Here is a 22,676-nt window from a genome sequence, read left to right as displayed (position 1 = left end):
AGATGATCCTGTGGTTTTTATCCTTCATTTTACTAATGTGGTGTATCCTGTTGCTGGGTTTGTAGATATTGAACCATCCTTGTGTTCCTGGAGTAAATCCCGCTTGATGGTGGTGAATGATCCTTTTAATGTATTGTTGAATTTGTTTTGCTTATTTTTTTTTCTTTAAGGACTTTTGCATCTATGTTCATCAGGAATATTTACCTGTACTTTTCTTTTCTTGGAAGTATCTTTGTCTGGTTTTGGTATCAGAGTAATGCTGGCTTCATTGAATATATTTGAAAGCTTTTCTTCTTCTATTTTTTGGAATAGTTTGAGAAGAATAGGTATTAACTCTTCCTTAAATGTCTAGTAGAGTCCACCTCTGAAGCTGTCTGGTCCTGGATTTTGTTAATTGGGGAGGCAGGAGGCTCCTGCACAGAACCTGTGGTGGGAGGAGACAGCTGCAGAAAGTGCTAGTGTACCAATTTAGCAACTGCTTCTTTGTTTGCTATGGTCCTGTGGGTCTTGTGAATTATGGCCCTGTTGGCTCTCAGAGCTCATTGATTTGGATGCACACCCCTTGGGTGGAAGCCATAGTTTGAAGAGTTAGATATGTAGTCCAAACACTTTCCTGCTCGGGGAGAAGCTGGAAGTTGAAGGTTCCCCCTTGAATGTGGGTGCTGTGCCACAGGAGGGGTTTGTGGTGAGTGTGTCTCAGCTTCTTCTATCCATATTAGTGTGGGTATTTTCTGAATTGCATAATGTGTGGGAACCACCGACTTGTTTCTGAATTTCTCTCAGAGGGAATCTATCCACATAGAGTTGTATACTTGCTGTGTCCATGGGAGGAGGGAAATTCAGGAGCCTCTTATGTTGCCATCTTGGTGATGCTCAAAAAGGATTTTAAGTCAAGTTGGCCTGCAGCACCTGCACAGTTGATTACAAACTCCAGTCCACTGGTTTCACAGTCTTTGAACATGTCCTGAACAGATGGTCTAGCATTTATGTTTCCACGCCTTAGGGCCTCTGCCTATAATGTGACCCTATGAAAAATCAGATTTACGAGCAAAAGAGGCACTACTAATGATTTTGTATGGGAGCTATGAAAGAAGTTAGAGAATTTACAGTACTCTCATACAACAAATAATAAAATCAAGTAAGTTCCAGTTAAACATTTTAGTTCTTCCTATTGTGTTTCTTCTCAGTCTCACATGAGGTGATTCTTGGTTCTACCTCCACAGGTATAAGATATGTGTGTCTGTGTGTGTGCCTATGTATCACTCTGTACCTGCATTAATATACATCTACATAGAGTTTTCTCCATTTATACAGTGAGAGTTTTTAGCCAACTTCCTTATTATCCACACTTACTGATATTTTTAGGTATCACGGTTAATGTTAAATTAATTGTTTAAAATATTAATCAGTTATGAATTATAACTTATATTATTTTAGTGATTATTAATATTATTATAAAGAATTATTAGTCAAAATATTAATTAATTACATAACCAAAGAGAAAGGACAAATACTCTAATAGTTACGAGAATATGCTAGAGCTATGAATTTAAAATGTTATTCTGGAAATATTACTCTTACACAGTAGCATTCAAGGTATACTGTCTTTTAATATGGCATTTATGTCTTTATGTAAATAATTGTCTTGAACCCATCACTGACTCCTGTCCTCCTCCTTCTAGAGTCTCAAACATGCCTGTACACAAGAAATAATCACTGAATGTTTCTAGTTAATAAGATTTTTGTTTAAAATTTTGTCACCAGCTTCAAGGGCACTGAGAGAGCAATGACAGAGAATGTCCACAGTCTGTTCCTCCTGGTCTGCTTTTCCTTCTCTGTGCCCTCAGCCCTACCCTCAGGTTACTGTCATCTCCGCATTCCATTCCCACCCTGTTTTGGGGAACGGGTGACGTGCTCCAGAAAATAAAAAGAACAAGAAAATAAGGGAAACAGACACCCCACCCAGATCCCATGGAACTGGAGGGTGTGGACACTCAGAAGAGGATCCAGAGACTCTGGAGAAGAGACATCTGGGCTGGACAGAACAGAAATAGTTCCTCTTGGTCACACAAATTAAGGAAGATTGTCCCCTTCTGGGTGAGGAAGAACTGGCATTTTACAGTGCAGCATTCCCACAACTGAGTAGGAAGCCCAGCAGACTGTGCGTGTCACTTGTTCCCGACTGCTCGTTTCACCAGTAAGATTATGTCCTCTATGGTGAGGCAGGATAGTAACCCCTGGGACACTTCCCAGTCCAAGGCTGGACCATCAGACTGATCCTCCTGCCCTCTTTTCCTGGCCCTGTGTTGGAATATTTATTCTTACATTACCAGAATAGGGGCTTTTTAACATGGGAATGTCTGTCTTTCATAGGAACTACGTTTAGGATCAAGGGTGTTCAAGGAATGAGCTTTGGGTCAGAGGAGCTAATGAGGGCTACTTAGCACTAGGAGGCAAACTGGCCTTCCCTGATGGGTGTCTCTCTGAGGTGTAACCCCATAAACTACTTGCTTTGCTGTCATTTTTTATTTCCCATTTAAAAGAGGAACTCGAAAGTGGATTAAGCAAGATTAAATTAAATATTTATTCAATAAAAGGCAGAAACGAAAATGGATCATTCTAGCAAAAAATAAAATAAAATAAAATAAAAGAAGGTCTAAACCCTTATCAAGAAAGCTACTTTCAAAGGGCCAAAGTATCTTGCCGGAGGTCGCAGAGTTATTGACCAAGTACATTAGCATACTCAGGAGTACTGTCACTTGCCGGTTACATCCACATTACCTTGTACAGGCTGGGGGATAGGGGCCATGTAGTCTCAGGAGGAAAAACTGGTGGGAAATAAGTATCCTGTCCATGTGGGGTTTGCATGATCAAAGGAAGATCTGAAGCGCTAACAGCATACTGAGGTTCACGTGCCTCCCAAACACATGCTCTAAGCCTCTGCACTGTGATACCTCTTTGTAAGGATGGTTCTGGGCAAGTGGAGAAGAGCATGGGCCCACATTCCAGGCAGAGCACGCCAGAGACATCAGGACAGCCTGGGTCTGTTGTCTTGCCAGCAGGACATGGACAGCCAGGCAGGATACATGGGAAGGGGGTGGCAGCCAGGTTTACAAGGCTTCCTCTCTGTGGGCCACAATTTTCTGACCACCAGCCCTGTCCTCCCTCTCTTGGATTTCTCATTTCAGGTGCCTGAAGAATGAGAGGACTCTATGGCTTCTCTGTTCTCCTGTGGGGGGCTACAGCGCAGGTGTCCTGCCTGCCCCTCAGCACGCACACTGGCCCCCAGACTCACAGGTTGTAGCTTGTTTTCAAAGAAGTTTTTAGGAACTTTTTCCTGACACTGATTAGAATGTTTTTGTAGTCCTGAGACTTGGGGACAAAAAAAAAAATCATTATTAATGATCAACAAACGTTAATAATGGAGTATCTATTGACAGGCTGTGTGACTAAATACCTGTGATTATGGACAGCTCATGTTCTCTGGGATGATCTATTCTGTCTTTAGATTTTTTTCATGATGAATTGCAAACAAATATTTTCCTATAGTTTCCACATATAGGTCTCCTTATCTCTTCAGGAATCTCACAGAATGATTTTACTCTAAATGACTGAAGACTGTGCTTACACTCCCTCAACCCCAAGTCTCAGATGTATTCCTCACTTTGAGTTCCTTCTCAATCCTGGACACTATAGGGGAAGGGAGGCAGAGAAACATACGAGAGGAGCAGAAGGAGATCAGTGGCACTAGTTAACAGGCATTGACAGTTATACACAGGGAGGAGCGGCCAAAACCCACCAGAAACCTGTGTCCTAGATCAATTACTTTTGGAAAACCAGCCCAAGAGCAACCTAGTCATTCTGGCAACCACCTCAGAATACTAGTTCTTGCCTTCTCCACCCAGAAAGTACACCCCAGTGACTCTCACCTGTGGGCTCAGTCCCACCTGTCCCAATGCCAGACCTATGTAAGATAGGAGCACATTAAAGCCTTGTCTCCCAAAGAGTGACTGCAGTGAGTCTCCTGGAGAAATAATGTAGCCATGATTTTGGTGGTAGACTTCTGTAGACTTGGTATCCGGTTAGAGTTTCAGATTTTCCTTTGATTATGCAAACCTTACAAGGACAAATTACTTATTTCCTGTCAGTTTTTCCTCCTCGACACCCCATGACCTTTATCCCCTAGCCCATACAAGGCAATGTGGGCATAGTGGGAAAGACATGCTTCTCATGGTTCTAAAGACTCAGTGATGTTCTCTGGCTGCCAATAGTCATTCACTCATTCACAGAGTCAACAATCATTTATTGCCTGCCAAGCTCTGGAAATATGAGGGGGGACAACTCAGGTAGTTTCCTGCTCTTCTAGAGATCACTCATAATTGGCATACTCATTACTTATGGACGGGTTTCACCTTGGCACTAAGACAGCGGAACAGGTAGTTCATCCCTCAGCAGAGTTCCCCAGAGAGCATCTTCTGTTCTCTGATGTATGTCATGGATCACCGTCCTCCAGACAACGATCCACTCTCACACAGCCTTGGGCTTCCCCACTCCTCACACCCCAACCCATCTCCCTATCAGGACAAGCCTCTTACTGATAGCCTCTTCTCAATCCCCCAAACTCCCAGCTCCTGAAGCTCTCACCTGTGCTTCCTCCCAGTCCCCTGACCTGGGCCTTGTTATTGTCCAGAAGTGCTTCTCCTCTAAGACCTTAATCACCAAATCTCCCAAACTTTCCCATCTCCGTCCTTCCTTAATGACATCCCTTTTCCCATGGCTCATTTCTCTTTTCACTTTTCCTCAGCCCATCTCCTGGCCTCCTCATGTCTCGCAGGCCCCTTAGCTTGCTCTCCGGGCCTGCACCCAAGCTTGATCACCACCCAGCTTTCCTTAAGAGCCTCCAAGTCCAGATCTGTGAGGTCCACATCTCATCCTGACCCTGTGACTGCAGCTGGAGAGGGCATCATGGCCAGGTTTATGGTGCCCCTCATACAGTGGGTTTCCAGCCCCCTGCTGAAAACAGTCACACTGATTGCCCTTACCTGTGTCCCCTTCTTCTCCATGACAGTTTCACCTTTCACCACTCTTCAGAGGCCCCTGTCCAATCTGGCCTCTCTGGCTCCCCAGTAGCAATGTATCCCCCATGACACCCCCAGACACTGTGCGCATGACATCCAGTCCCCTACTTGCCACCTGTGGTTGCTAGCATTTACCTGTATTCTGTCAAATTTTTCCCTTGTAGAAATCTGAGAATTACCTGAAACCACTAATTACCCTCATGTTCATATCCAAAGAGCAAAGTCTTCTTATGGATTCTACCATTAAATAGGTCTGGCAGCCCTCACCCCTAACCCGACAGCCCTCACTGGCTCCCCCCGGACATGGTTTCTTCTCCAGCTTCCCTGGGGCCAGACTTCAAGCTCCCCTTGAAGCTGCAGTTGGAACTCGAGCTCCCTGTGGTCACATCCCGCTGTGGCTCCCTATGCCTTTGGGGTAATGCTCTCTCCCTTCCTCGCTTCACACTCCTGACTTCGGTGGTAAAATATCATATTGGTGAGAAAGCTTTTGTCTTTATTTTTTCTTCCTTTTCTTTCATCCAGTCTTCCCATGGGTGGGAGACATAAATCTGAACCAGGAGGTTGGATCTCCCTGCTGCTTGGTGGGCCAAGGGCCACAGGGAGTCCTTTCTCCTCCAAGTGCAAACTCAGTAGGGTGAGACTAACTCCTATAGCTGAACGTAAATGCACAGGATCTGGGATCCTAGTCACAATCTAACCATGATTCATCAACAGGAAAGCTGGTGTTTTGAGCCTTTTCTGCATTCTGAGTCTGTTACTGCATCATTTCAGAATACAGAGAGTGAAAGTATAAGGAATTAGTCTTTAAAACCCATTTGTAATAGACCTTCCACTATGTGTACCTTTATTTAGTTAGTTAGTTAGTTAAAGTTAGCCACCATACAGTACATCATTAGTTTTTAATGTAGTGTTCAATGATTCATTAATTAGGTAAAACACCCAGTGTTCACTATAACACCTCAAAACATCATGCAATCCTTAATACCCATCACCCTATTACTCCCCCCACCCTCTTCCACTCTGAAACCCTCAGTTTGTTTCCCAGGGCCCATAGTCCCTCATGGTCTGTCTACCTCTCTGATTTCTCCCGCTTCGGATTTCCCTCCCTTCCCCCATGGTCCTCTGTGCTATTGCTTATGTCCCACATATGAGTGAAACTATATGAAAATTGTCTTTCTTTTCTTGACTTATTTCACTTCACATAATCCCCTCCAGTTCCATCCATTTTGATGGAAATGGTGGCTATTCATCCTTTCTGAGGTTGAGTAATATTCCATTGTCTACATGGACCACATATTTTTTATCCATTTATCTGCTGAAGGGCATCTCAGCTCCTTCCACACTTTGGCTATTGTAGACATTGCTGCTATGAACATTGAGGTGTGTGTGCCCCTTTTTTCCCACTACCTCTGTATCCTTGAAATAAATATGTTGCCTGACTTCAAGCTATATTACAAAGCTGTGGTCACCAAGACAGCATGGTATTGGCACAAAAACAGACACATAGACCAATGAAACAGAATAAAGACTCCAGAAATGGACCCTCGACTCTGTGGTCAACTAATCTTTGACAAATCAGGAAAAAATATCCGATGGAAAAAAGACAAGTCTCTTCAATAAGTGGTGCTGGGAAAAATAAACAGCCACATATAGAAGAATGAGACTGGACCATTCCCTTACACCACACACAAACATAAATTCAAAATGGATGAAAGACCTCAATGTAATAAGGAATCCATCAAAATCCTAGAGGAGAACATAGGCACTAACCTCTTCAACATCCACCAGAGCAACTTCTTTCAAGAAACATCCCTAAAGGCAAGGTAAACAAAAGTGAAACTGAACTTTTGGGACTTCATCAAGATAGAAAGCTTCTGCACAACAAAGGAAATAGTCAACAAAACAAAGAGGCAATCCACAGAATGGGAGAAGATATTTGCAAATGACACTTCAGATAAAGGGCTGATATCAAAGATCTATAAAGAACTTCTCAAACTCAACACCCAAAAAACAAATAACCCCAGTCAAAAAATGAACCGAAGACATGAACAGACACTTCTCCAAAGAAGACACAAATGGCTAACGGACACATGAAAAAGCGTTCAAATCATTAGCCATCAGGGAAATACAAATCAAAACGACAATGAGATACCACCTTACACCTGTTAGAATGGCTAAAATTAACAAGACAGAAAACAACAAATGATAGTGAGGATGTGGAGAAAGGGAACCCCTCTTACCCTGTCAGTGGGAATGCAAGCTAGTACAGTAACCCTCGAAAATAGTGGTTCCTCAAGATGTTAAAAATAGAGCTACCCTATGACCCAGCAATTGCACTACTAGGTATGTGTACTTTAAGACACTGGTATCCCTGACACCTGACCACCAAGCAGGCTGAGACCCAGCCCATCCAGACCAGCCTTCATCTCTGAGATGGATGACACCATTTTATTCATCTCCATCCTCAGAGCAAAGCCTTTCCTGCTCCAAATCCCCAGGCCACTCACCCTTCACTTCCCGCTCAAATGTCATCACTTCTGTAAAGTCCCTGATTAACCCCAAGTAGAAGTAACAATTTCCTCCACTGTGTTCCCAAAGTGTCATATATTTTCCTCTCTCACAGCTGCCCCCACACGCTGACACAGCCATGGGACCATGTCCCATGGAGCGCCAACTCCTCCATTCATGGGTGTGTTCCCTGCACCCCTCACATTCCCCTAGCACTCAGGCTGCTCCGAACTCTTTCCTGAAAACAATAATAAGTAGGTGAAGAAAGACAGGACTAAACAGAGAGGTCTGTAATGAACCAATCTTCATGCAGAGTGACCTGAATATTACAGAGAAGTGAAAATGTGTAGTAGTGGAAGGAAAACTACCTGTGGGGAGCGCAGGAGCATTGTCAGTGGATATAATTGAGTATTCCCAGAGTCTAGTGCTGAATAGCTCTTGAAACACAGTGGTGCTTAATAAGTAGGTGGGAGGGGTTTGGAGGGCTGGGAAAACTGGGGGTCTTACTGCTCAACCATTGTCCATCAGATACTGGTCCTAAGAATGACTTGATTTCATTACCACAGGGACCTCTTTCCACTTAGCTTCCAAAGATGGGCATAAACCAGGACAAGGACAGGAGAAGAGCAGATCCATGGGCTAAGCCCTCTGCTTTGTGCTAGAAAAGCTGGCTTGAAGGAAAATCCAGCCCTAGATGCAGAGATTGATACCTTGACTCTGGATTATGGTGCCTCCAAGGGCAAGCTAGATGTATTCTACAGTCTCTGGCTTTTCTCTTGTCCAGAGGTGGATGGAGCTGGGATATAGCAGAACCCAGGCAGAACAGCTTGGGGTTTTTTGTAGTTTCCTTTCTTTTTCTGTGTTTTTCTGTCATTTCTGGCCACCTCCCTTCCTCTGGGGATATGCTGAACTCAGCAAGTCCAGGTCCACCAGCTCTGCCCCCTGTGCCCATTGGCTTCCGGTCATCTGGTCATCTGATAAGGCTTCTGATAATGCTTCTGGTGCAGACAGGACCTGCCCTGCTCTGTCCTGCTGGCACACTTGGTGGCCAAAGCTGACTATTGCTGCTCCTGGGCCTCCTCCCAGCCTCAGACTTCAGCTCAGCATCTCCAGCAGCGTGGCTCATGGCCCTGTTCTTCTCCTTGATCCTTGGTGAGTACCTCTGTCCCTGCTGGCTGAGACTTCAAAGTCTCCCCAGAGCTCTGATCAGGAGTGTGCTCTCCCTGCCCAGTTGGTACAGATCCTGCTACCTTTCCAGGAGAGGATTCACCTGCTCTCCTGCCTTCTCTGTGTCTGGTTAAGTTCCAAACTCAAGCCACTTAATCCATACCTGATTTATAATCCACTTTGATCACCAAAGCTTTTTCTGTTTCCCTGTATTTGCACCAACAAATTTATAATAGTTTATCCCATTTCCCTTTTTACAAAAATTTCCGTAATCCTTTTCTTTATAAGAAGACAACTGAACCATGGGTAACAGCAGGTAGAGCAAGAAGAGGAAGAGAACTGCCAGACAGACACCTTCACAGGTTATACTGTCCAGTTTCCCCTCAAAGGTGTTCCATATAACGTTTCTCTAGTGTTCCCCAGTTTCTTATCACCCAGATTAAGGTATTGTAAATGGGGATTTTGGAGTCAAAGGGACCTGAGTTTCAATCCTCGTTCTTAAATTTCTTAGCTGTCTGAATTGTTAAATTACCCTCTCTCTCTCTGGTATCCTACCTTCGTCTGTGAAGTGAAGTTAATAGCATGTTCTTTGGAGGTTTGTTAGGAGACTTTTCATGAGATAATGAACTTGAGGCATCTAACAATCCTACAAGGTCTCTTCCCTAATCAGTCACATCCATTTTATTGTCTTGATGATCCCATGCATCACCAAGGCTCACACTGGCATTTATGTGCTCTCTGTAGGGTGCTGCCAAGTTCCCAAACACCAGTACATTCCCTGTTATCACCTGACAGCTAGTTCTACCAGGTCAGGAGCATCCTATCACCTCTCCCCACTTTCCTTCAGCCCCATCTCCTTCACGAAGCCTCTCTGGCCTGGCTACCCATCATCACCCTGCCCCAGAATTTTCAAGTTCCCTTGGGCTCTATCACTTTCAGACCCGCATACCAGGCATGACACATTTGGTTTCCATTGTGTATATTCAGGTTTTGTGCTCCTTACTAGATGTGTGGGGTGCAATATAATCTTGAGTTTTAGATGGTTACAGACAAGGTCATACTGAGTCTGAGAGAGGTCACGTCCTGAAGATTAAGGGCTTAGAGTTACTTAGAAATTATTGGGAAATGAAGAAAATATTCCAGAATAAAAAACTGAAATTTTTGCATCTGCCTGAAAGGCTCTAGACCAAAGATATTAGCTCCTTCAGAAACATTTCATAAGGTGCTGGGGGGTGAGGAGCACGACTGTTCTGCAATTCAGAATGCCTAGGACCTTGGGGACCACTGATGGGCACAGGGCTCAGGACTCTCGGTGGCTGAGAAGGGAGCCTAATGCATAGAGGAGCCTGATTGCCCAGGGGTCGTATAGGGAGAAATTATGATGTCCTTATGATGTGCTGATGCCTAAACTTTTGAGTTTGGAACCAAATTTAGAGCTGCTTTCTGACCTGTTGAACCCACAAGCTAACAATGGTTTTCATGTTTTTAAACAATGGGGAAAATCAAAAGAAGAATACTGTTTTGTGAAAGGGAAATTGAAATTTCAGTGTGTATAAACAAAGGTTTATTGTAGCGTGGCCATGCTTATTCGTACACATGTACACACGTGGTTGCTCTCATGCTGCCGTGACAGAGCCGTTGGGTAGCAATAGACCAGGTAGCTACAAAGCCCAAATTGTTTGTGATCTGGCCCTTTACAGGAAAAGTGTGCTGGCAGTGGCCTGAGCACAGTGCCAGTAACACAGACAAAACCTTCGGTTTTCCTGCTTTTCGCTGCCCCCATAGCGTCGCTGTCTTCTTCATGAGAGCCTTCCCAGTGGCCTCCAGCATGACTTGCTGGGGAGCCCAGAGGCTGCACACCACCTGTCCACTCCAGGCAGTAATCAGTTAACATAATTGACTAGAATAGAAAGTGAATCTATCCGTGCCTGGGGCAGAGCTACATCACATGTACAGAGAATAGGTTGGGCTTTGGTAGAATTGGTCTCTGTGGTTCCCAGTCAGTGTCCCTGTGTCCTCTGGGGCTGGTCATTGCAGGAGGTTTTTCTAGGACTGACTTTGGAAGCTCTGTACCCAGTACTCTAGCTGCCCCACAAAGTCTACCAAAGACTTTCTAGAGAGTTGTGTTATTTGAACAAAGCCTTGGGATTAATTATATGATCTCACTCGCTTCCTTCTTCTCTCCTCAGCCATTTGCACCGGACCTGGTCTCTTAGGTAAGACTTTTTGGGTTCCTGAGAGGGAGGCCTCCAAGTTCTTGAGATGGAAATCTTGATGCTTACTCAGGACATGGGTAGAGGTTCTAGTTCCTCTCTGGTATCTCAATCCATCCACTCTGTGGATGGGTTTCCACCTCTTGAAACTGGAAGGGATTTGGGTGGTGTTTCCTGCAAGGGGATTCCCTCCCACTTGGACTCTGTGACCTAAAACTCTTGGCCACCTCCAAGTAACAGATGGTTTTGTTTGGGGACTCAGAAGTTACCTCTCACTTGCTGGTGTATCTGGGAGAGGAAATTCCTTTTGCCCTGCTTGGCTCTACCACTTCCAGGTCCCTATGCCAACCTGCATGGCTCCTTTGAACTAGAAATGCATTTACTTGTGTGCAGCGTGTGGTTTGCCCAGCAGCAGGCAGGCTAGATTTCAGCCTCCACTGGCCACCTGAGTTAAGGGGTCCTTGGAGCATGCATAAGCTGCACAGAGAATGGGTCTGTGGAGAGGAAAGCTGTGATCTCCAGACTCAAGGTGGTTGGTCGTGGACCATCAGCCTCTTATACATTATTCCATTGGTCTTTTTCTCTTGATGGTAGAGGCTTTACCAGAGAGAGAGACAGCCATAGACTCTGCAGTGGACATGGGGGACCCCACACCAGCAGGATGTAATTCAGTTCTTTCAACATTGCTGGCTTGGGTTCTCAGTGCATCAATCAGATTTCATGGTCTTTTTCCCGTGGCGTCCAGGGCTGTCCTAACTGTCGGTACAGGGACCACAGCTCTACAGCTTTCCCACAGCCCAGGTCACTGCTTCTCTACCCCCAGCCCTGCTCTCGAGCTGTCAGCCAACAAAGTGGGCTGAAGACACTGCCCAGGAGGCAGCTGTCCCAATGACCCCTCTGCCCTTCTCTCTGGATTTCAAATCTCTTCTCAGCTGGGTTTCTTTGACACTTAGGCTGTTTCTTTCTTATATGTTTCTCCTTTCTAAGGATGTCTTCTAATCCTACTTTCCCTGGAAAATAAAACTCATTTAAAGCCAGAATTTTACAATTCAAAACCAGATAACATGTGCATCATCATGATAGCTAGAGTTTCCTGGGGTACAACACAATAATGCCTGTCTAAACTCAAATCTTGCAATGACCCAAATGCTATTTCTGGATGATTCTTCTTGAGTTATATTTGTACCCTATAAATGTAGGTGTGCAAAAATGAAAACTTTTCTTAGTTTTCTGTAGTTAAAATTTAAAATCTATTTCTAGTTTCCATTCCTCTCATTGCTTCCCTCAGAAAATACACGGAAGAAAAGGAGACACAAACAGATGAACGACCCAAATGTCAACTTCCAATGCACTCTAAAATCAACCAAGGTCTTCTCACTCAGAAGCTTCTTCTGGGGTGGATTCCAGGTTTAGGGCGTTTGTGCAGAGCTGAGGCAGGATAGATGGTGGAAGATCTGGTGCTCCAAATTCATGTCCCATTTGTGCAGGTGCCTGCGTCACCTACATGTCCTACGTGGTCATAGGTGACACCGCTCAAAATAGGGTAGGCTACAGACCAGCAGTCGCATGTGGCCCCACCATGTACCCCAGACCTGTCTATGTCAACTACCCCACTGCATGGAGGCATGGACCATTCAGCTCCTCTGTAACATGCTGTCACCCAGGGACTACTGGAGTCCTTGTGGGTTTGCTCCCAGACCTCTTAAATATAATGTCCTGGAGGGAAGCACTGCTCTGAGTTCATAAACCAATACCTGGAATATAGTATATATATGCTCAACAAGTGTGTTGCCTGCTAGGCTCTTTTCTGCTCTCCCACAGACCTCTCCACTCTATGTCCATCTCTTGGTGGAAGAAGGAAAAAGATTTCCATTAGCCTTTCCACCCTCAGAGTTATGGTTGGGAAGCAGAATCATGTCCTGGATTCCTCAGAACTTATCTGGAGGCTCTGGAGAGACTGTCTTCTACCCTAAGCCCTAGAACCCTCTAGACTAAGAATCTGACTGGTCAAGGCTCTGACCTTTCCTTCACCCACTGCTCTCTGCATTCCTCTGAGCTGGGTTCTTGGGCATGGGAAGATGTCATGAGAAGCAGCAAGGATGGGTAACGGGGGATCATGGATATTGGGAGAGAAAGAGAGTGAGGTTGTTCAGCCCAAATTATATCTAGAGAGCCTGCCTCAGTCTGGCTGCCATGGGGAGAGACAGAGTCAAGAAAAGACAACACAACAGACCACATCTCTACACTCGTGTTCTGACCCAGGGCTCCCACTGCTTAGCGGTGTGAGCATATATACCTAGGTGTCTTGAAGCAGAGTTTCTCGGCAGGGTAAGTTAGGAGTGGAGCAGAATCAGAACTTAGGGATGGGGTCCTGAAGATCCTCTCCCTCCACTTCCCTTTCAAGCCCTCCTTTCTCAGCCCCCAGCATCCCACACCCTCTGGGAGTGGTGGAAGTGTTCTGAGATGCCTGAGTCCTCTCTCATCCTCCAGATGCCCAGCCAAGCTCTCATCCCTTTGGAGGGTCTTTGTCCAGAGTGCGGCTCGTGGGAGGTGACCACCGCTGTGAAGGGCGGGTGGAGGTACAGCGGGCCGACGAGTGGGGCACGGTGTGTGATGACGGCTGGGACGAGAACGACGCAGCTGTGGTGTGCCGGGAGCTGGGTTGTGGAGCGGTCAGGAAGGCAATCAGCGGTACTGCATATGGGCCACTGACACAAGAAGATCAAAAAATCTTCGTCCAAGAATTCAAATGCAATGGCATGGAAGAGAGCCTGTCTCAGTGTGAAAGGGAAGATTTTTTTGACTGCAGCCACAAGGAGGACGCAGGAGCTGTATGTGGGCGTGAGTACTGTAGCCCCGCACCCTGTTCCACCCAACCCGTGGGCCATGCTCGCCTGTCTTAACCCCCTGTGGACTTCACAGGTGGCTAACTAGCTCCTCACCCTTCTCAACTGCGGGCCCTGCAGAGTCGATATTTTTCCCGCTCTTTGATTGAGGTAATGAATTCAGCTTAGTTTCAACTACATGAGAGCCTGCTTCTCTCCTTCACACACACACACACACACACACACACACACACACACACAGAGGCACACCCAGACCCATCCACCACTAAGTGTTTGTTAAAGAGTGTAGCCTGTGTCGTGAGCTCAGGGGAATTTGTGGGGAAGAAAAGAGCTGGCAACGTATGATATATGTTTCCTGGGTTTCACTCCTAAGAAAACCAAGGACAGTGCACGCTTTTCCAGCTCCCAAAGATTCCACCAACGAAAGAGCAGGCAAGAGAAGCTTTTAGGAAACCAACACAACACTTTGCCTTCTGTGCATTAATAATCGCTTCTCTGCATGCACTTCCCATTAGACTGTGATTTGCCTGAGGAGCTGGTCCCTGTTTTCTCTTTGTCACCAAGCAGACTGTTACCAGGGAGACGGCCAACAAATCTTTGGGCCTGATGCTGAGATCTCATTCCTACCTGTTAGAGAGATTGAAGGTTGGGGGCACTAATCCACAATACTCGGGTGATAATGATGAAAATGAACCAGGACATTTTGGGGCTCGGACACATTGTGTCTGTCACTATTGCATTTTATTGTTTAAAAATCTATGCAATCCATCTATGTGCCCCTTATGAGGAACAAATGAGAATACAAATGTGAAAATAATTTGAAAAACTAAAAATGTTACAGAAATAATTAATTCACTTGGAACTGAAAAATGACATTCATTCTGTCGATCCACTCATCCAACCCTTCCAACAAGCATCTGCTGGACAATGCCAAGCGCTCTAGAACATTGGACTAGACACCGAGAGCAGAGGGGTGTGCCCATGGGGCTCTATTCTGGGAAGACCGTGTTCTTGCTTGAACAGACACCCCCCCTTTCCTTTCCCACAGTCCCAGAGGACGTGCGGCTGGTTGACGGCCCCAAGCACTGCCAGGGCCGGGTAGAGGTGAAGCACGAAGGGCAGTGGGGCACCGTGTGCAAAGCAAGCTGGAGCTTTGCAGCCACCAAGGTCGTGTGCCGGCAGCTGGGATGTGGACGGGCCATGCTGACCCGGAAATGCTGCAACAAAGCCACCCAGGGCCAAGGGCCCATCTGGCTGAGAAAAGCGTCATGTTCGGGAAAAGAAAGCAGCCTTGAGGAGTGCCCTGCTGGGGTCTGGGAGAGGAGCAACTGCACCCACAATGACGACATGTGGGTGGAATGTGAAGGTAAAGCCCACAAGGTTGGACACTAGATTCATTCAAATCCAGTTTGGCCACACTGGATTCCGTCCAACCGGCATCCACAGAGAGCTAGCCACACGCTAGCCACGCGTCAAGAGACAGGGACAGACTCGCTTAGTTGTGCTGCACGCCAATTCTCATCTATGCTTTTATTTTTAAGATTTTAATTTATTTATTTGAGAGAGAGAGAGAGAGAGAGAGAGAGAGAGCGCGCACCCGTGGGAGGAGGGGGAGATAGTCCCAAGGAGGCTCCTCTCCGAGTGTGGAGTCTGATGAAATCAAGAGTTGGGCACTTGACCGACTGAGCCACCCAGGCGCCCGCTGGGGCTTTTACAAACACTGACACGAACGCCTCCCTTCGTGCAGGAACGTGGTTTCGGCAGAAGTAAGCCCAGAGTATTGTGGACTATTAGCACACGGAACTCACGTACCAGGGATGGGGCACGTCCTCCATTGTTGAGCTCTCTGATTTTAAAAGCGATCAGAAAGTCATTATTAATATTAGAGTTTTATGAATTAGACAGAGAAGTGGAAAATCCTGGTTAAGGAAGGGACTTGGGACACTGGGTCAGGCCAGGAGAAGCGGACATAGGCACGGGAGCTGGGCGGAGGGTCTCACGTGCCGGTGGGATCTGAATGTAGAGCAGTTCCTCTGTCTGTCCCCCTGCTTGCCTCCACCTTTCCTCCCTCCTGTACCTGCAGATCCCTTTGAGCTGCAGCTGGTAGGAGGAGACAGCCACTGTGCCGGGAGGCTGGAGGTGCTGCACAAGGGCCAGTGGGGCACCGTCTGTGACGATGGCTGGGGAGAAACAGCAGACCAAGTGGTATGCAGGCAGCTGGGCTGTGGGCCGTCCCTCTCTCCACCTACTAAATTCCGGAGAAGATTTGGCCCCGGGGCCGGCCGCATCTGGCTGGACGATGTGGCTTGCTCAGGGAAGGAGAGGTCCCTGGAGGAGTGTCCACACAGGTTTTGGGGCCGACACAATTGCAACCATGCAGAGGACGTGGCTGTGGTCTGTGCAGGTAAGTCCTGGAGCAGAGTTCATGGGGACGTCATGGGCGAAGGGGAGGGATGGCGGCTCCCGCCGCGGTGCTCACCTGCTCTACACGTACTTGAGGGGATACTAGTGAGGCATTTCAGCAATAAATAGAAATAAGGATGAAACAAATAATGAGTCCCATATCACAGACTTACTGATGTGAGGGCAAGAGAGATTTTAGAAACTACACCCTTATATGAAAACATGAACAAAAGTGAGAATTAGAGAAAATAAACAATTTTCCAAAATCATAAAAAATTGCTTTGAAATGATAGAACATAACTAAAGTGACCAGTCCTGACTCTGAACTCAGGGGTTGTTCATCCGGAAGACCCCAACCCTCACATCCAGAGTTTAAACCACGGGAGACGGTCCCGCCTCATTCTACCTGACATCTCTCCGCCGATTTTACGTGAACCTGTGGGACTGGGGCTGGGGTGGAGGGGCTCTTTGGAAATGCCCAGGAGACAGTCTTTCCGGACAGTGGGGGGACTGTAGGGCTCTTCAAGGGACGGGAGGAGGAAGCCCTGCCCCAACCTGAACCAGGAAATGCAAGCTCAGTCCCTGGGGGCTGAAGCCCAGCTCGGCGATCGGGGTGGGAATGCAGGGCTGCGTGGTTTAAGCACCCTGCTGCGGAGTCCGGTGAGGGCAGAGGCTGACCAAGGGCCGGATGAACAGCTAGTGCCCAGGAGAGGAGGGGTTGAGTCCTGGAAGGCTGCAGGTTGAGTGCTGATGCTGCCATTCTGAGGCTCTGTTAACTTAGACAGTCACTTAACTACTCAGGACCCCATTGTTTTCATCTGTAAAATGGGAAGACCCTGGTGCCATTGACCGTGAAGAGTTCCGTGATCATGTGAGGGCGAGACGTGTTCACATGTGGGAACACTGTGGCCGCTGGCTGAGTGAGCCCTGGGGAGGCTGTACCCGACTCCACCTTGGTCCACATCCGTGCAGGACGTGTGTATGATTAGGGTCTGGGAGGGCTTCTCTTTCCTGTTCTGGGCCCAATATTCTTTCCTAGCCTCATTGAGCTTGAATGAGATCATCCTTTCTGACGTGTCCCATCCTTACTGTACATCCTTTTCTCTTTGCAGAATAGTAGCCTGGCCTGCCTGATGGTCGACCAGAAGCCCACAGGTCCTAAGTGTCCCCTACTTCTCATGGACCCTGATTGGTCTGGCCTGAGCCCCGGGCCGCAGGCTGTACCTGCCTCCCTCTTTGCCCCCAGCAAGCACCTGAGCCCTGTGCCCTGCCGTGCTCTAGAGCCAAGCACTCCCATCACCGCCTGGAGACAGGAGCTGTTGAATGCCCTCTGCCGGGAAGACAAGCTCACGGTCCCCCTCTCCTCGCTGTGGACCCTCCACACTGGCTCTGGCCTGTGCTGCCTCTTCTCACCCCGCCTGGGATCCCCAGCCCTGTGCTCTGACCACTATGGGCCATCGCTGGGCGTCATCTGTGTCTGTAGAGAGCATGAGAGGAAGCAGACCACTACATGGAACTTGGGGAAAGCTTGGAGGCATTTCGCCCTCTTTCTCATGCTTCAGGTGATTGCAGCCACGGCTGGCACCTCACTGCCCTTCTGATTCTCGGTGACAGCACGTTCTTATGGGAGGAGGGCAGTGTCCTGTAATTCCGGATGCTGCCATGGTACCTGGAAGCCACGGCACGCCCCCTCCCAGTATCTGCAATAAAGCCCCTCTGGGGACCGTCTGCCACAGCCATCAGGGTTGCTCTTTACCAAGGAGAATCGCGCAAGTGTTTTCTAACGGATCCAGGGAAATGTGTGTTGGCAGCGGGGCTGCCTCTGGAAGGAGGGGAGGCTGGGGGGGTGGGAGTTGGGCCCCCTGCCGATCAGATGATACCACTTTCACTGCACCAGCCGCCCTGGACACTGGCACTTGCACGCGTGAGGTAAGGCACAGTGGTGCCACGCTCAGGACTTGAGTCTACAGCGAGGCAGCCTTGGACTCAGGCGAAGCTGAGCCCCCGCTGCAGGCCTGCGTTTCTGCTCCCTAAAGAAGCAGACTCTGCCTCTGCGGCGGCTCCCGTGCTGTGTGCTTTCCCTGCCGCCAGGAAGCAGGTGTGTCAGCTCCTCCGAGACGGCCTCAGGGGCTCCACTGGGCAGAAGAGAACGTGCCTGCCGACAGGACCAGGCGTGTTACAGAGCCCTCTCCTCCTGGCTCTTCCCTGGCAGGGGAATTAGAGCCATCGGGCTCCCCAGTAGAGAAGACAAGGCCTTGGAAAACATTTTGGGATCTACCCTAGATACGCGAAGAGATTCCGCCCTTATCTGATCAGCTCTCTTTAACTGATGAGTTCCTCCTGATTTTCCCTACAGATGAGGGTCCTGTTCCCTTCACCCCATTGTAGCTGGAAACTGGAGGGCCACTGGCGGCCAGAACCGAGTGCCTAAAAAGCCATTTTATCCTCAGTAGAGTGGACAGGTTTGGAGTGTCACAAAGGGACTTCAAATCTCCCTCAGTTTCTGTATTAAAGTTTCATTTGCTTCCATTCCAATAAGTCCCCTGAGAACCAATCAGACAAAAGGAAGAGCCCTTGGGAGAGATGGAGAATCCATCCTGGAAGCAAGAGCTGACAGTAGTTTGAATAATGTCCCTGAAGGACAGCAAGCCGAGAAGCCGACCCCGGCCTGTTGTCAGGGCTGAGGGCATGTCAGCAGCGGGCTCAGAGGAACCCGGGCAGGCCAGCATGTGACCCTGGCTGCCAGCGCTCAGACACCGCTGCGTCCCCCCAGACACACCCCTTGTCTCCTCCAGGGGTCTCTTACCAGGAGGTATGCCAGCCCACACCCCCAGCCAGGCCCGGGCCAGTGGGGCGCTCACCTGGAGCTCTGCATTTGGGGGGGTACATCCTGGGTAGGATGGGGATTGTGAGCTGGTTTAAACCTTCTCCCGCAAGAGACCCTCCTGACACCCTTGCGAGGGTCCAGGTCCTTAGGCACCCCACGCTCCTGGGCCCACACCTGTGCAGTGTGCACCCATTCCTCTGGCCTGGGGCCGATGGGGCCCTTGTAGGCCTGTGGGGCTGAGGACTAGCCACAGCCTTCCGCAGATTCCTCAATACACAGACAGCCCCCACCCTGAAAACCCCCCGAGGAGCAGCGACACACTGGCCACAATCAGGGCCCACCTGGACTTGCTCTTTGGCAGGGTCTGGGGCCTCGCCAGCACACAGGGAGATCTGTCTTAGTAGAAGACGCTGTGGGCAACCCCCTCGTTCTGTCATCAGTGGAATACTGTCCCCTGGGTGGGCAGGTAGGGCTCGCAAGCCGCATGTGCCTTGTGACCCTGCTTGTCCTGCCCCTCGTCACAGCACACACGTCGTCCCGCAGCCTGGGGCAGCTGGGGCGCCATCCCCAGTAGAAGGGGACCAGCCCCTGAAGTCACCGTGAGGCAGCTAGAGTCGCCACCCTCAGCCCCCACTGGCACCTGCTGCCTTACGGTGCCCGGCTCCTCCAAGCGTCCAGGGCTCCCAGAGGTCTCTCCCATGTAGATGGGGTCATGAGGCCAGTTCTCAGAATGGACGTGACACCTTCGCATCAAGGCCATTGGCAGAGCTTGGCTCCTTCATGCTCTCTCTCCCCGTCCGCCGGCTCATCAGGGAAGACCCCAGCGACACAGGGGCAGGCGGGGCCCTCTGAATGATTGGCTGGTGGGCCCTCACCCAGTCTCTGCTGACTGAGAGACAGGGGAGACCTGTGTCAAGCCAGGGAGATGTTTGGAGGGCTTATTAAAAGCACACAGCTTACCCCAACTCACACAGACATAAACAGTTTTTTCAAAATCAGTCCCATTTCTTCAGAGCTCTCCGACCAGCGCCCGGATGCACTCTCTGCTTCCATGGGCGCCTCTGCTATCTCGTATTTGGTGCTGATCAGGGGTTGGGCCCCCTGGGCCACTCACAATTGTATTTTTAGTATGAAGGAATCATATTTTGTTTTTGACGGCCTCCTAAGCCTTGGTTTTTTAACCCAGCATGTCCGTTGTGGACATTGCTTGTGTGCGTTTTGGGACTTTTTTTTTTTTTTTTTTTTGAAGTGCAGTTTTAGGCTCCCAGCAAGCTAGAGAGGAAGATACAGAGAGTTCCCACACACCTGCTGCCTCCACATGTGCGCAGACCCCCCCCCCATTGTCAACATTCCTCACTGGGGAGTGTGTATGCTACAGTCAAATTTCTTTGACACATCATCACCCAAATTCCATAGTTTACACTGGAGTTCACTCTAGGTGTCGTTCTGTGGGTTTGGGCAAATTTATAAACATGTATCCAGCATGATAATGTCACACACAGTAAGTTTATTTCCCTAGAACTCGTCTAAAGTCCTCTGTGCTTGCCTGTTCCTTCCTCTCGCCCCCAAAGTCCTGACAACCGCCAATCCTTCTACGGTCTCTCACCCTTTCTCCTTTTCCAGAACGTCACGGAATTGGAGTCAACTGTATGTAGCCTTCACGGACTGGCTCCTTTCGCTCAGTGGTACGCGTTTGCGTTTCCTCCGTGTCTTTTCATGGCTTGAAGGCTCGTTTCTTTTCAGCACCAAGCGGTATCCCATTGCCTGGATGGGCCACAGTTTATTTGCCCACCAACCTCCGGAAGAACATCTCAGTTGCTTCCCAGTTTTGAAAACCATGAGTAAACTTGCTGTGAATATCCACGGGCAGACTTTTGTGTGGACGTGTTCTCAACTCTTTTGGGTAAAAACTAAGGAGCATTTTTAAACAACACCGTCCTGCCCTCCTGGCCACAGTTAGCTGGTACAGCGAGCAGGTATCTGTCCCAAGCCGGGTGGGCCAGCCCTTCCTGGGAGATGGGAACTGCGGCTGAGAGTAGCTGGACCTGTAGCAAGTTAGCCCAGGAGCTGCAGGTGGCCGTTTTCCACACCAGGAGGACCAGAGAATGAGAAGCAGTCCTTCCACAGAGACACGCTGGATGTCTGAAACACAGAGGAACAGAGTTGAGAGACGGGGAGAATCCAGACAGCATCTTCTGGTTCTAGTTCTTGTCTCTTTCTCTTTTGTGTCCAACTGCATTCTTAGTTTTCGGTTCTGGGACACATGATTGTATACTTTTAATATACATTTTATGTATATTAAATATATGTAAATATACATATACAGATATATATGCAAATTTTTTCTTCCAAATTTTTATTTAAATTCTAGTTAGCTGACATACAGGACAACGTTGGTTTCAGGAGTAGAACCCAGTGATTCATCACTTACATACAAGACCCAGTGCTTGTCATTAAGTCCCCTCCTTAATGCCCCTCCCCCATCTAGCCCAGCCCCCACCACCTCCCTCCATCATCCGTCAGTTTGTTCTCTGTCATTAGGACTCCCTTGTGGTTTTCTATGTGTATTATATATTTAAAATTCAGATTGAATTAGCTCACTGGTCTTGGTACTGCTAACCAAAATAACCCTAACCAAATTTCTGGTTTAAAATTAAGAGAGTGACAATTTATTCATTTTGTGTGAGGTTAGATAAGCCCGTTTATTATTTATGAATCAGTTCTCACTGCACTTACAGCATCAGGATATGGATCTGAAAAGACGAGGGCCAGGACCTATAGGAGAGTCTCCACTATGACATGTAGTTGGCTGCATATCCCTGAATTCTAGTCCTTAGTCCAGCTCGAGGTCACGGCCTCTCTTAAATCATCAGAAGCTGATGGCCCTCCAGCCATGTCCTGTCCAGGCTGCGCTCTCAGCCTCTTCCCAGGGACGTCTGAAGTTGATCTGCTCTTGACTGACTTGGCATACCCAAGCCACACCAATGTCCCTGGTGAGTGGGTGGATAGTCAGTGTGGACAAGGCACTGTGACAGCCTGGAAAGAAGCTTGGTCTTGCTAACTCTGGGAAGAGAGAGGCAAACATCGGTCTCTGAGTGACCCTTCTGTTGGACTCCCTCTCTGTGAGAAATTCCACAGGAATTTTGACCTGATGCATTTCATCGGTAGCAGTGACAAGACTTATCCACAGTGGTTATCCCAGAGACACAGGAGGGGAGCCCTGTCGTGTCAGAAAAGCAGGAGGGGAAACACTGGGGGGTGATCCTTGGTTATCTGAGGAGAGAGGGAAAGCCTGAAAGCACGAATGTAGAGGAAGGCTTTCTGGTGAAGTCATAAAAAGCATTGGTCCCTGTTTTCTTAGGACAGGAGGGTTGATGTCTGCTGAGGGCCAGCTAATCTGATAACAATTTTTAGTAGACATTTCCTCTCCCAAAAGTGTCCTGGTTTGGATGATAAAATTCTGTGTCCATTTTAGCACTGAGGGATGGTTAATACTTGAGAACTGTATTTGGCAAGACGGAGAGGTATGGAAAGTGGGATGTTGTTGCCCACAGAGCAACACTCTCTTCCCCAGAAAAGCAAACTCCCAAGGTCCCAGGGTCTGATTCCAACTCACTCTGCTGGGCGTTTCCCC

The 22,676-nt window shown here is 48.3% G+C and overlaps 1 protein-coding gene across 2 annotated transcripts in view; it reads left to right on the top strand.

Annotated features, from left to right (window-relative positions):
- The first annotated feature begins 8,573 nt into the window (after nt 1–8,573).
- CD5L (CD5 molecule like) overlaps nt 8,574–22,676 on the top strand; it is a 24,042-nt gene continuing 9,939 nt past the window's right edge. Inside the window, exons 1-6 of one of the 2 annotated variants that reach the window (XR_004381238.1) lie at nt 8,574–8,738; nt 10,943–10,969; nt 13,457–13,807; nt 14,861–15,178; nt 15,896–16,216; nt 17,328–17,694. Coding sequence is in view for 1 of the 2 variants with exons in the window: in XM_032845648.1 (XP_032701539.1) it covers nt 8,711–8,738; nt 10,943–10,969; nt 13,457–13,807; nt 14,861–15,178; nt 15,896–16,216; nt 17,328–17,332 (1,050 nt within the window). In the remaining variant the exon portion in view is untranslated. Of the gene's footprint in view, nt 8,739–10,942; nt 10,970–13,456; nt 13,808–14,860; nt 15,179–15,895; nt 16,217–17,327; nt 17,740–22,676 lie in introns of those variants that run through there. The other variant, XM_032845648.1, reaches the window with a different exon arrangement.

The sequence above is a fragment of the Lontra canadensis genome, unplaced genomic scaffold, assembly GCF_010015895.1.
Source record: "Lontra canadensis isolate GAN:19392208 unplaced genomic scaffold, GSC_riverotter_1.0 scaffold168, whole genome shotgun sequence".
NCBI lineage: Eukaryota > Metazoa > Chordata > Mammalia > Carnivora > Mustelidae > Lontra > Lontra canadensis.
This window is presented reverse-complemented; position numbering and strand designations above follow the sequence as displayed.